The 14797-nt window shown below is 44.8% G+C and overlaps 1 protein-coding gene across 3 annotated transcripts in view; it reads left to right on the forward strand.

The window, feature by feature from the left end:
• The first annotated feature begins 227 nt into the window (after positions 1–227).
• The window catches only part of PDZD2 (PDZ domain containing 2), a 143960-nt gene continuing 129390 nt past the window's right edge, over positions 228–14797 (forward strand). For all 3 annotated transcript variants that reach the window (XM_049795717.1, XM_049795718.1, XM_049795720.1), the window contains exon 1: positions 228–1021. In XM_049795717.1, coding sequence (XP_049651674.1) covers positions 543–1021 — 479 coding nt within the window. In that variant the 5' untranslated portion in view covers positions 228–542. The remainder of the gene's footprint in view (positions 1022–14797) is intronic.

The following is a 14797-nucleotide window of genomic DNA, read 5'->3' on the forward strand; positions in this document are numbered from 1 at the left end:
GAGCTCACCGTGACCTTTTATTCCCTTGCTGAGAAGAGCGGCTGGTGCCCTCAAGTGGTAAATCGCAGAAGATGAGCGGCTCCGGCCGTGCAAGCCCGGCTTTGGGCTCCTGCCCCGGGCGGAATGCTGGGCTGGGGGCCCTTGGGACGCCTGCAGCGTTTTTGGCACTTCTAACCATGCCTTCTCCCCCTTGCAGGACAAGACGGTGCGGTGACCGTGGTGGGAAGCAGACGTTGTTCCCAGCGGAGCGGGGACCCTGACGCCAGACGGCCACAAGACGCTCCCCACCGCTTCGTCCACGGAGCTTTCCGTGGGGCCGGCTGCGGCTTGTTAACACCAAACGACCTGCCTTGACTCTGCTTTTGGTCAGTTGGAGCCCCCCAGACGTCCCTGTGAGATTAGATGGGGCTTGCTTTGGATCTGCAGCCCCACTCCAGCATGGTCCCGGGGGCTGCAGGGGGCCGTGGCGGGCGGCGGAGCCGAGGTCTGGGGAGCCGATCGGGGCCGGGGCTGCTGCCGTGAGGGGATGCACGGGGACAGCGATGCCCATCACGCAGGACAACGCAGGGGTCTTCCTCCCCCTCCTGTGCCAGTGGCTGCAGAACAGCCGTCGGGAGGGGGCTGAGGACGCCGAGCAGCAGCTCTGTCGCTCGGCCGTCCAGAAGCTGAGCGAGTACATCCAGCTCAACTTCTCTGTGGACGAGAGCAAACTGCAGCCAGGGAGCTGCGGGACTTCGGATACGGAGATCTGCACCATGTACCTGGCCCAGGAGATGCGAAAAAACGAGGTTCTCGGGTTGAGCTTTGGGAACATCCCTGCTCTGGGGGACTACGGGGAGAAGCGTCGGGGAGGGAAGAAGAGGAAGGGGCATAAGGGGCCGGTGCTCGACGTCGGGTGCATCTGGGTGACGGACTTGAAGAAAAACAGCCCAGCCGGGAAGTGCGGGAGAGTGCGCCTGAAAGATGAGATCCTTTCTCTGAACGGCCAGTTGATGGTCGGCGTGGATGTCACCGGTGCGAGGTAAGGGTGGAGGAGCAGCCGCCAGCGGCCGCCTCTCACAGTGCGTGGTGCGGGTTGTGGCCGGTACTGATTTATGTCCGAGGGCAGAAGTTTTGACCTCTGCTTTACAGCCCCTGGGGAGATTTCTGGGTTCCTTCTTAAGGTGTGTAGAAAGTGCCTAGCAAAAGCTCATCGATAATTAGCCTACATCTGCTCCTCGCACATCCACTGGAAAATTTTGAGGGGTCATCGTGTCAAAAAATAATATGTCATAAGCATTGGAGGGTCTCCACTAAAACAGAAGTCTTCTGCATTTGGATAAGACTGTTTTCTTAAGTAAAAATGAACACAGACTCAGCAGCACTGAAAGATTTTTTTACAGGTGCATCTTATTTTTGTTGAATCATTTGAGTTGAGGGAAGCTTTTTTGACAGCTAAATGTTGTCTGAGACTTTTTCAAAGCAAGACATTTTTGTGTTTTCCAGATTGGAACAACTTCATTTTAATAAATTCCCTTTGATTTTATTGCATTTGCTCTCTTTTGCTGTCTACTGTCCTAGAAAACTTGAAACCTTGAAGGGTTCAAGTCAGAAATGAAAGTTCTTACAATGATATAGATTATTCTTGCTTTTTTATTTCAGCTGCTGCATGCTGTAAAATCAGTTATTGGCCCAGCTTTGCTCTTTGTGGGCCAGCAGACTTGCTCACGTTTCCCTTTGCAAAGGCAAAGAAAGACCTTTCTTTGCTAAAGATGAGGGTGCAAATGCTCATTCATACTTGAGGTTGCAATGTACCGGAGGGCATGAAATCCTCTCCCTCTTACCAAAGGAGATACATCATGGGGATGGACAGTTTTGGAAACAAAACACTAGTGAAGTGGCTCTTCTTTAAAAGGAAACTGTTGATCTGCAGCCTGGGTAATCAGCATGTTTTATGGGCCTTGGGAATAATATGCCATTTTAAAGCAGCTGAGAAAGTGCTTCAGCAAGTGAGATTTGCAACAGTGTCAAGTAACAAGTTTTAACTGAAATAAGCTGTGTACTGAAAAAAAAAAGAAAAGAAAGAGTTGAATCTTTACAGATAAGCCAAGTGAGAATATAGCATTGATGGGAAGACTTATTGGTTATTTATCTGCTGCTTTAGTTGTCGGGCTTGCAAAGCCACAATGGCCTTGGGGGGGGTAGCACTTGCAAGTTAAAATCTTGCAAAGTGCATGGCCTTTGCTCCCAACAGGCAGTGAATGCGGCAGCGGTTTGGAGTGACCATCACTCCTGATTCTGCTATATGGCAGAATAAAAGCAGTGACTCTTCATTCTGTGGGTGCTGGGCAGGTCAACCTGGCTGTGATTTTGCAGGTGTGATAGCCACCCTCTATAATTTCAAGCCTGTGATTCAATGAGTGTATAAATATTGGTAGTGTGGCAGTACCAGTCAGTGGCACCCCCAAATTTGAGAGGTTTTGTGGCAAAAAGCAGTTAGTTTGCTGTTTCCCCTTTGCCAGATGTCACTGTTTCTAAAATCCAAGGGAACTGCTTGCAGTGGCCAGCAATAATGTTATCTCCTTATTAATGAAAAATGAAAGATAATACCCAATGGAGTCTGAAATGTTTGGATATCTGTTCTTTTTATCCTATCCCTGAAGGCTTCATTTTAGGCTTGTTCCTTTTGGAAAGCTCTGTTATTAGACCAGCAAGCTGTGACTGCTGCTAATGAGAACCAAGTGCTCCATTTTCCTTAGTTGAGATTTTTTTCTGGCCATTATGAAGACAGAGTTTTGGTGGCGCAGGACCAGTGTTGTTCATAAGATCCTGTTTTAGAATATTCTACATCCAATTTAGGCCAAAATTTAGGACATCTCTTAGTCAAAACCTGTTATATTTTCAGCATCCAAAGCATCCTTGCCTAACTTACTGTCAACTGCTACTTGACAAGGGTGATGTTGATGGATGACAGTTTGGGACCTTGAGGATGCTCTCAGTTTGGAGTGCTTGGTATTGTCTCTCAGCGAGCTGGCTGGTAGCTCCAACCCCATGTTACCACCTTGTTCATCTGATCTGCTCCAGGATGCTTCGAGAGTCCTTCAGTAGGTTTCTCCATTGCTGTGCTCAGAAGGGAAATAATTCTGTCTAGGTTTAGAACAGGCTGAAAGGCAATGTCAGCTTGCCTTCTGGGACGACTGTTTGAAAGAAGCAGCTTTCCTAGAGTATTTCCATATTGCTGCTATGCTGGCAGTAGCAGAGCCCTTTCCCCTTGGCTCTTCAAGGTGTTGGGGCAGGGCAGGACACTGAGCAGTAATCCTGGCTTGATTTCTGTCTGCCTAATTATTCTCTGGCTGGTTGAGAAACTCCTCCAGATTGGCACAAAGGGGTGTGAGTGCTGTGATTTGCAGGTGATGCACTTAGTGCAGCCTGTGCATGGTCAGTGAAATTAAAATAGTGTCTTAGCTCCTGCAGCACCAGGCTGGATTGAGCAAGCAAAATCACTACTTGCATGTATATTCCTTGCCTGCCAAGTGTGCCAGGGCTGCCCCATCTTGCCTGGTGAGGATGTTGTCCACACTGGTGTTTTAGGGCATCTCCTGATTTTATTTCTGTAACAGTGGGGAATTTGGCACGAGGGTCTCACAACTCTGCCGCTTCCCTGGGGGTTACCACCTCTGCAGCAGGGCTGGCAAAAGTGTGCTCACGTATCCTGGGCTTCATGTCACCTCACCTCCAGCTCCATCCCACGACAAAAACCCTCCCTGTTCCAAGGGGCTAAGCCAATACACTGGACAACGGGAGAGGAGAGGTCGGGGCACACGGTCCCTTCTGCTGGCTGTCCGGTGGATGTGGTCAGCCTCTGGAGGATGCAGGGAGAGACAGCTGGAGCCATAACAGATTCGGCAGCCCTGGACAAATTGGGCGCTTTCAGCACCTGCCTGCTGTAGGTCCTGTGCCTACAGGTCCTCAGGTCTTGGAGTGGTGATGGGGTCAGGCACAGCGCAGAAAAGCAGCATGCTGCTTCTCAGAGGAGCTGGCTGTGGGTATCACTCATCTGTCTCTCCCTGCTAGGGAAGGTGAATCTGACTTCTTTAAAGAAAAGTTACTTATCTAAATTCCACCTGATTGCCATGTAAACAGCAGAAACAGGTTGATTATTGCTGAGCTTGTTTCTTTTTTTTTCCCTTTCTTTTCATTTAGAGAAACATTATGCAGTAATATAATCATCAAAGCTCTTTGCTTAACAGGGTATTATTACATTAGAGAAGAATGATGTACGTGGTGGCATTTTTGGTGATGCTAGTGACTGAGGGAAAATTATTGCTCTCTTCAGAGTTAGCAAATTGTCTGTGTCTATCAAACTCAATTGCAGGGAAATGAGCTGTATTGGAGTACTGAATAAAGGTTAGTAAAAACTCTGCATGTTTATTTATCCTCTATCTATACAACTGTATCTCCAAAACACATGGGTTATGCTCCCCCAGACAACAACTTCCTATGTATTTTGGAACTACTCTTCTCATTTTGGGCTATTACTCATTTACTGGAGGGAGGCTTTTAGTATTCCTGCAGATGACAGATGAATCCTTCATTTCTTGAGCATGACTGAATGGGGCTTCATTGAGCAAGTCCTGGGAGGATTGCAAAAGAATTATTTTGTCATGAGTATCATTCAGTTTGAAATACTTGATTGTGAATTTCATAAGCATAGCTGCAGTGCTTGGACACAACTACCATATACATCTAATCTTTAAAATCAGTGCTGAACAGATTTCCAAATTCAAACTGTTTTTGAAGAAAGCAGAGTAAGATACATTACAAGTGATGACAGTGTTCTATAAACATGAGATATTATTATAATTTTGTCATTGAGGAAATCCAACCACTGCTTCAAAATATCGTGTTCCTCATCAGCAAAAATGACCAAACATGGCCATGTGTGGGAATACAGTCAAGAGAACTGGCTGGCTTCTTTTTAACCCACAACCTGGAGTCGCTTCCAAAAAATGAACAGAGAAGTGTTTTGACAGCCATACCTTTGCACAGTGTTTTCTTAGTCTCTCCTCTTCAGCCAGTGTCCTGGGGGATTTGCTGGGACTACCTCCCAGCACAAGATACAGCATGCTGAATGTCAGGGAAATCAGTTTCTTTTCAAAGTGCTGAAAAAGACCTTCAGAAATCAGATGTGCAATGGAGAATGAGCTTCAAGTGCCACTACTGAAGGCGAAGCTTTGACCTTTCCTGAAGTTGGGGGTTTCCAGCAAAGCCAAGGTCTTTCCTGAGTGCATGCTATGACCGCACATCACATCTACATGCTCCAGGGTAGCTGGAAGTATGAAGGCAACGTGCTGGTCCTCCTAACAGATCAATGCTATTAATAGTTGTGTGATATATGGACATTCTAAACACAGTCCTGCTTCTCTGTAAGTGCCAGCAGCTGATTACAGAGCACAATACTGAACCTCTAACCAAATTACAGGTCTCAAAATGTGCAAAGGACTTTGTGCTGCTTGCCTGCAGCAGTCAATAACAGTCCTGGGCTCAGCTGGATGAAATCTTGAGGTTCTGTATCAAAACAGTCCTTGCTGGTGCTGCAAAGCCAATGTGCCGTCCCTGGCTGTATTTGGAGTCAAATTCTGCTCTGAACAGTGGTCTTCAGAAAGGTGCTCTTCTTCTTTGCCCCCTTGTTGGGAGCCCTGCATGCAAGGAGATGCAGAACGGTACATCTGCTGAGGGGATGGGAATGGAGAATGGAGACCTTGCTGCGTCTAAGTAGAGCTGCTCAAAAATCTGACGGCGTGGTTTGATAGCTGATGTTTCAGAAGAGCACACCTTTCAAGGTACTTTTTATTGAGCTCCCCCTTCCTCAGAAGTTTCAACTGAATGTTTTTTTAGCATAAACTGCTTTGACGCTGCAACAGAAAGATTTTCTTTTTGGAAGAAAGAGCCCCCGAGTGTGGTCACTCTTTGACGTCAAAGCGCAGTGCTCCGGTTTGGCATTTTCCGTGGGGCAGTGCTTTCTGCCACGCTGTGGTGACACGTCGCCACTGCAGGAGGCTGGCAGTCCTCCCCACGGCCACTTCGTCCCTCTTGCTGGTGGCCGCAGTTGTGTCCTCTGAGCATCTGCCGGATTTTGTAGCACCGTGTTAACTCGGTGTGTTCCAAATGCTTCCAGGTGCTCCGACTGGTGCGTCGGGATGGCATGCTGTGGGAACAGGGGGCGAGGGCTGTGCTCCCTCTGGTCATCGGGTGGGGCCTTCCGTTTAAGTTTTTGGTAACAAATCCATTCTTTAGTAGGGTTGGGCATTAGGGTATATGAACGCCTGTGTTATGGTGGAAGGGGAGGTTTTCAGGTTTCTGTGCCTGTGATGGGCTCGTGTTTCTCTGGAAGTTATTGTGGATATATTTTCTGCTTGGTGGAGCAATCTCCTGTACACATCCTTTTTCTTAGGGAAGAATCACCCCAAGAAACCTATCCCTGGTCATCGCAGAAAGCTTTGTCTCACCACACCCCCACCTCCCAGACACGTCAGGTTGCATGGATCGATTGCGCTGTTCTACTGTGTTTCCTCACCTCCTTCCTAAAGCAAAAATGCTGCCAACACAAAGTGCTGCTCAGTATAAGCAGCTGCATTGCCTGGTGTTAGTAGGGCCTTCTCCTGGTTATGTTCATAAGAAAATATTTTTGTTTTAATAGGAAAACAAATGGAAATGTATCCTGGCCCTTTGCCCTTGGCCAAGGGGCAAACATTTCTGTGGGAGCTCCTTGTTAAAATATTAACAGCACTGAGTACACAGAGAAAAACAAACACAGTGGTCCTGGAGACTGCAGCCTCCAAATACAATTTCAGGGAATAGATTTCTCATAACTGACCTATAAAATACCCCCAACCTATTGTGGAGTTGCATTAGTTTCCTTTTTGATATCATATTACCAACCTTCATGCTGCTAAGTGATGGATCAGGGCACAGAGACTGAGACTTGGGGCTTGTTATCACGGACACGGATGGGAAGCGTATGCTGACATGCCCTCTGAGCTGCCTGGTGTGTGAGTCCCGAGAATGAAAAATAAGCAGCATGTAGGAATTTTGGCTGAGGGTTTTCTCCTCCAGTTGAGCTGCTGGGCGAGGGGGGGGGCAGGGGCCGGGACGACAGTGAATGTGTGCTCAACCTGTGCAAAATGCGAGGAAGCCTATGGATGTCGAACACTTCTCAGGCAGAGTGTAATTCTCACTGTGCTCCTCAAGTCTTGTATGCTGGAGCATGGAGCTCCCTCTGAAGCACGGCTGCTGTGTTTTATGCTGATAGTGGATATTAATTCCTCCCCTAAAATATAACAGGACTAAGAAACTAAGAAAGAGATGTGTTTCTTCCCTTCTTTTACATATTCAGGAAAGGTGTGAGCAGACTTAGCCACACGTGTTGAGAAATAAATTGCTCTGAAGAAATGAGCTTTATCCCAATCCTCTCTCAAAAGCCAAAGACTTAAGCAGAAGGTCACTAATCCCCAGACTCAGCAGAGATCATTTAGCTTGTTTGTCCTCTTTGCTTTGTTAATCTGAGCATGGGTTCTCTCAGTTTCCCCTCTGTACCCTCTGGTTCCTGCCTTCCCTCTCAACCTCCCTGTGCTGAGCCCAGCCTCTGTGGGGGCAAAACCCATTCTCTTGTAGTGATGGTCATTTGCAGCATCCCACCGCTACAACTGTCTCCTGATCAGGCTTTCCAAACCCCTCATCCTCCTCAACTTTGCATCTTATTTATCTTCTCGCTCAGCTCAGTTTTATCTAAAACCCATAAAAGATGATGGAAAGACTGCCACTGATTTAAATGGCTCATGTCCTCTATGTGACTGCACGTTTGTCCCAAAATTCTGGGAGCAATATGCTTGTCACTGCCTTCTACACACTGTTGCCACTGAACAACAGAGCTGGCCTCTCTTGGTAGAAAGCATGATCCCCAGAGGGCATACATGTATAATTAGGCAACATCCCCAGAGTCATCTGCAGCAAATGCTCCCCAGCCCTGGCTCTGCGTGCTTTCTTTTCGGAGGGATTGCATCAGGCTTGAAAAGACTTGGACAGAGGTTGGTGGTATTGCCTTAGGAGGCATAAAAGCTTCAGAGGTTACACAGTGGGTTGTCCTGAACTTTTTTTGTGCGCTTTTGTTTTGTTCCATTGAACTGTGAAAGCCCTGCTTGGAAGGCTGTACCTTGTTGCCAAATGTATGGCTGTGCATCTCCATTTAATTTGCTGTTCTGACCACGCTGTAATTACAAGAGAACAAGCCCACTGTTTGGGAGGAAGCTCTGCCATCCCCACTCATCTACTGTGGGAACAGCCTGGTTTGATGAATCAGCCTCGTGCCTCATCATTTATCCCTCATGCCAAAGTGCCAGCAAGAGCCCTCTTCCATCCAGAGTGGGATTTTCAGCCTCGCACGCAGCAAGCATCCTATGCTCTCAGGTCATCTGGAAGCACAGTCGGGATGCAGCAGAACTTAACTAATTGGCAAACTGCTGGAATGTGTAAAATAAGGTCACTTTTTTCCACCACCCAGCCAAGGAGCAGGTGAAGTCTTCAGCCCCAGCAGCAGTTAATTTCACAGCCTCTCCAGCAGTGCATTTGCTTTCACAGAACAATGTTTTAGCCATCAATAATTAAAAATAGAGATGTTCAAAAACATGAGCAAGGAACATTTTGTGCCCATTATTCTTGCTCTTTGTGTAACGCTTGTGCCCTTACACACCAATTTGCAATGTGCAGTCATTCAGAGTGTCTCTTCTAACTTGTAAATGTGAATTTCTCTTCATATTCTGGGAGTCCAAAGTTTTGCACAAAGCAGGCTGTGGGCTAAAGACTGACTTCCATGAGACAGGAGCACCAGGCTGCTGCAGGAGGAGGAGACAACTGGAGCCAGATTGCTGGGTTGCAGCGAGATACATGGCAGGTTGTCCTTTCCCACCTGTACTTACTGACGTACCATGAGTCCTGGAGAGGCACAGCTTTCTCCATTGAAATGTTTTTCCCATAGCATTGGGCTAAGCAAGCAGCATTTCCATTCTCAGAAGGGTTTCAGGGCTGCTCTGCAAGGAAGTGATGATCATATCTTCTTGCCAACCCCATGTACCTTTGGGTGTGATGGTTGCTGTCCTGGAAGATGCACTAGGACTGAGCCGTGACCCTCCAGAGCTAAAAGCATTAATGGTGGCGGCAGCTTAAAACCCGCTTATCCCCTGTCACTGGGAATCAGGACTTGCTTGGAAAGGACAGGAGCGGGGAGGGCTGAAAGATGATGAACAGGAGACAGTTCCACAGGCAGAGGCTGTGCTTCAGCATCAGCCTCAGAGAGACGGCGTGTCAGTATGAACCTGCCATCTACAGACATGAGTGAGAGGATAAATATAAGAAATGTAGGTGTGATCAGCGGAGAGGCAGGTATATAACTCCAGAGACAGCTGCTGTGGTGGATGGCTTTGGGGCTGGGCTTTTTTTTCCCGTGGAAAACTCATTGCTTTTCTTATCTGATGTGACACTTGCCTCCAGCTCCGAGCAGTATCACATGCTCCTTGAAACTTACTTGTCTGTCTCCTTTCTATCAGAGGTAGGCTAAGTCAGGAAGGGCTTGTGTATCAATTGTGGGCTCTGCAGCATTACTCACCGTTCTTTCTGCTTTCTCTGGATGAAATGTATGACTCTCAGCAAGATCATCTGGGCCTCCAAAGGGAAACACTTTTAACAGACCAGTACCAATAAAAAGATAATTTGGCAGGCACTGCCAGAAGGTTTGGGGCAACTCAGGAAGACTTGTACCTACTGAGACAGGACGAGAGTAGGGCAAATGTGATTATTAGCAGCAAACTTTACCCTAGAGCATCCAAGACGTAGGAAGCCCAGCCAGACTGAAGGCTGGTTAACAAGACTGTGAGAAACTAGAAGTAGGTGGAAAATGAATTCAAGATTTTTCAAAATGCAACAGAATTGTTGAAGTGTGACTGAAGGAGATTATTGTTTCTGCTGATGCCTAAGAGTCTGTTCTATTGTTTAAAAAGATGGCAAGGTCTATTTTTTCCCTTCTCCACAGTAGGTATTATAGATAACTGGATGATCTTCTAAAAAAAACCATGGCAAAACAAAGAACTGATTAATAGAGCAATCATTTTAACTGTGTTTTCCTAGTCCGTTACTTGACCATTGGAATGGGTTCAGGCTAGCAGAGTAACGAAATGAAACAAAAGTCAGTGATGTCCTGCTTCTCATCCTGATATACACTGACCAGCAGCTCTTTGTGCCGTGATAACTGAAGAATTACTAATTGCTTGCCAATTTTTCATAGCCTGGTCTATTTTTCTTCTGGTAGTGAAGAGAAAAACATGGACATGTGGAAAAACAGTGAACTTTGTGGTACCATCTATCCAAACATAGAGCCGAGATAAGGAAAATGGGCTAGAGTTGGGGAATTCCTTCTTGAAAACTCACAGATGATAAATGGAGCCAAATCGGTACGCAACATTCTCACTGAAAATGGTTTCTAACAAACACACTAATTGTTCTACTGAAAATGACATTTCATATTTTCATTTGTAGAAAAGTTCTACTAAACCACAGATTTTTCTCAGTTTCCTCTAGAGGGCAATGTCATATAAATATTTTAAGCAATTTTTGGGTTATGTCAGCTGGGAATTTAGCCTGCCTTATCTAAGAATTCATATGACAGCAGTGAAAAGTGTTTCTTTACATGCTTTTTAGGAGGTGTATATACGTAATATAATCACTTTAATTGTTTCTTGGGCTTTTTCAGTGCAGTAGCTAATCCCTTTAAGGAGTACAGAAATATATTGTGCATTTTGGGCAGATTTGCCTATGCCGGAATGCAGAGAAGGAACTGCTCATGAAGACCTGACTCTTTCTTACATCTGTGCAGCTTCAAGGACGTTCAGCAGCTACTCCTTATTTAAACTATTGTGAATAGTCAGTCCTCTGAGAATGAAGTGCCCAGGTGCTGTAGTTTATGTTGATTGCTGCAACTTCAGTGTGGAGGATAAATCTAAATACCAAGTCTAAGTGGTCCATAGGACCTAGGAAACAGAAGGGGGTTCTGTTACCACTTATTTCCCTAAGAATTCAGGTATTCCCAAATTTATTAACTGTATTTCTTGCTTGATGGATGTTACTAACAGCACAATTTTCAAATTAATTGTCCACATAAACAGCTGCTAAAATTAGTATGAACGAAAGGTGGCCACTGTGGACTTTAATAACAGAATTTAAGGGATATTATCTCCTATTTTCAGTCACTGTAGTGTAAAAAATGACAAGTACTGGTAAAGGCTGGTTTATCTTCCTTAAAGCTCAGATGTATAATTTGAAACATGCTTACATGGGCACAAACTTCTTTTTTTTGTTGTCTCTATCATTATCTTCCTCCCTTCCCCCAACCCAGCACTACTAAAAGGGAAATTTGCTCTTGACTTCCCAACATGAAAATGGCTTTAGGGAAATCCTTTTAGAATTAGTCTCCTTTCCCCTCCTGATGGTGACTAGTCCTCTGGAGCATCACCATAATGGCCTTATTGGATTAACTTGCAAATCCCGTATGTTTACTGAATTTGTGGGTTAACATTCTTTGTAAAATATCTCTTCCAAAAAAGTAATGGGCAATCTGCAGTTGCCAAGTTCTCTAAATGAATAAACCTGTTTGTTTGTTTTTCCCCAAACAGGAAAAAGAATTAATTCAAGTAAAACATTTATTCCCCAAAGCACTCTATTTGAAAACAAGGGCCTGTGAATAAAAAGAGCAATAGTTGCATTGGCTTCAAAGCCAGCAGGCATTAGGTAGCAAAGCAGGATTTGCCCTCTACTTTTGAGTAATAGGAGCTCTAAGAAAAAATCTGAGGACACAGGTCTTCTGTAGTCTTTACAAGTTAAATAGGTGAGAACTGCTTTTTAATTACTGCTGCTGGCCAGGCATGACTTTCTTTTAAACCATGTCTTAACAGAAATATGATAAGGAGTTTGTAAATTTTAAGTTGCTATGAAAAATTTTTGGAGACACTAGTGGCAACCAGATATTCTTAATTTTGTTTCTCATGCTGCATGGATCTGATGAATAGCTTCAGGTTTGAACCATGTATTCGTCACCACCTTGGTTTAGGATCTCAGTGGCTCCAAGGTATCTGACAGCTTAATGCTTAATCACTGGGGATTATTCTACGCCTTCGGCTGGAAGGAGCTATGTTTGGGGCTGTAGATGTGTGGGGAGGTTGATTCACCCTGAGCTGGGATCTCCGTACGTGGGTAGCCCTGGGAATGTCACACTGGCATTGCTGCAGGTACCGAAGGAAACGAGGGTTCTTCACTTCATCTCCTCCCGTGCACTCTCTCTGCCTGCCTTGCTGACGAGTGGTCTGAAGCACAGCTTTCTTGCACAGAAAAACAAAGCTATGCTGAGGTCTCTGACAATACCATAACACCGTGGGCTTCGGTGGAATTGCTTCCCGTTTGCCTCCATGGAAATGGGGAAACTCTGCCTTCCAGGTTTCCTCCCACCACTCTGTGTCTGACCCAGCAACGCACAAAATTGTCTCCTCTCTGATCTGTTTTTCGATCATTGCCTGCATTCAGAAAGTAAGTGGTATGTACAGCAGAGCAGAAAATTATTTAGTAAACTAGCCAATTTCATCAGGATGAACTATGTGGTTAAAATAAATCGGATTTCAATAATTCACCAGTTATGCTGTGGAGAAAGAAATAATAATAGTTAAAAAAAGTGTGTGGATGCCAAATGGATCAGAAGTTAACGGCTGGTGTGTGGAATTCAAAGTAAACAAGGGTTTACTGCAAGGCTCTGCCTTTAAATGGACTCTGTTTTAAATAGTGTATGAGAAAGGAAGAATGTCAGTGCTTTATTAGAATTATTTTGTGACTCAGATGCTTTCTCTGATGATCCAAGAATCAAATTATGAACTGTGGAAATGAGTTTAAAGGGCATCATTATTAAAAAAAAAAGTTATGCAAGTTAGTAGAGAAGTAAACATCTGTCTTGAGCTGGATTTCAGAAGAGCTTGAAAACAAAAGAGGTAAAAGACAAGAGGGTAGAAAAAAATCGGGATGGAAAAAGGATTTAGAAATTTATTAATTCTGACTGGCTGAATAATAATCAAAGTGTTTTGTCTAATATGTAATTAAATTAGATATCATTATCTGTTAAAACAGTTCAGCCAGCTCTAATAACCAAGGAAACCAATCCAGAGTCCAGGTGTCAGCTCCCATACTCCCTGAAGTTTTCCCAGCCTCGAGGATATTATCTCATTTAATGATAGTATCAGTAATAGTATTAAAGAATATGAGGAGGCATATTCTCCCTTTTTATATAATCTTCAACATGCACAGCGGCGCATTTGGGACCCACTGGCCACGTACTGCATCAGAGGAATTGTGCATGACTTCGTGAAGCCAAGTCAAGATCTCCTTTAGATAAAAAAATGTTATAGACTTTGCTATAGACAGAATCATAAGCTGGTGTAAGAAACCAGCATGAACCCAATGTAAAGAACTAGTTTAAATTCCATGTAAAGTTTTGCCTTCTTCACATATTAGTGGCATTTGTTACTTGCTTGTAGTTAGCATTGCTTTCTGCAGCAAGCCTGTGCTGGTTGCCTACTTTACGTTCCGTTTCTCTTCTGCATGCTTCTATTTTAAATCATTTACTTGTAAGCTGTGTTTGCATAAACTGTATGTGACTTAGGGCTATGTATCTAACTCCTGTCAGGGTCCTACAGACTAATGGATAGCACGTGTGGACTTAAGAAGTGTTGGGTCCTGGTCAAGCCTTTTTCTCCCCACTGCGAACAAGTCACGGCACTGGTGACAGGGAGGTGATGACAGCAGCTCACTTTCTGCAGGTGCTTGAGTTCTCCAGGGGAAAAGCACTTTATTAAATGCTGGGTTTTACTGCAGAGGTTTTCTTTCCAGGTACCTGCCTGTCTGTTGAAGGGTTATAAAGTCAGAGCAGCTTCATAAGGGCTAAAATTCTTTGAAATACCTGTTTCTGCAGAAGTACATTTGAGCAACACAAATAAGCCCTAGCTTATGAGATACCTGCCTGGTTATGAATTTAGCCATTATCCAGTCTTCCAGAGTGTCTCCAAGAGGCATCAGTGTAAACACGTGAGACTTATTTACCTGTAGGGTTTTGCTAGAATAATGACAGAATGGAAAAACTGAATTCTGTTTTTCCGAGGCCTTGAAGCCAAAACAGTGTCCTTTTCTGCACCTAGTGCAGGCTTTGAGAAAAAAAACCCCAACCTTGTTATTGTTGTGGTGCTCCAGCCAACAGACAGCTGAAGTTTGATTTCCAGATATGGTATTTGAGGTTTGTTGTGAAGTAAGAAGGTTGAAAGCCAAGCCTGCTGGAGCTGCCAGTTTTCTGGTTGGAACAACCGCTCCAGTTTATAAAACTTCGCATATTATACCCTCATCGGGTTATCTTTTAGAACTGAAACAGTGCAGAGGTCTAGCAGGGCAGCTCTGGATGTGGCATGTGTGTTTATTGAGAAAAAAGGAGCCACTTTGGGGCTTTATTGGGGAAAATGTGATGAAATGGATTCCTGTTCAATACAACTCTTACTTGGTGAGAACTTCCTTGCAAGTATAAACAGTTGGGAAGCAACTGAGCTGAGGAGGAACCAGTATCAGTATCAAGATAAGCATGTGAGAAAAAGCAAAATAGGATTAAATATAACCACATAATTCATCTCATGGCTGCATGGCCACATAGTGGGAACAGCCTGGTAATGCTGGGAGCATCCTCCCTACC

The sequence above is a fragment of the Accipiter gentilis genome, chromosome Z, assembly GCF_929443795.1.
Source record: "Accipiter gentilis chromosome Z, bAccGen1.1, whole genome shotgun sequence".
NCBI classification, from domain to species: Eukaryota; Metazoa; Chordata; class Aves; order Accipitriformes; family Accipitridae; genus Astur; species Astur gentilis.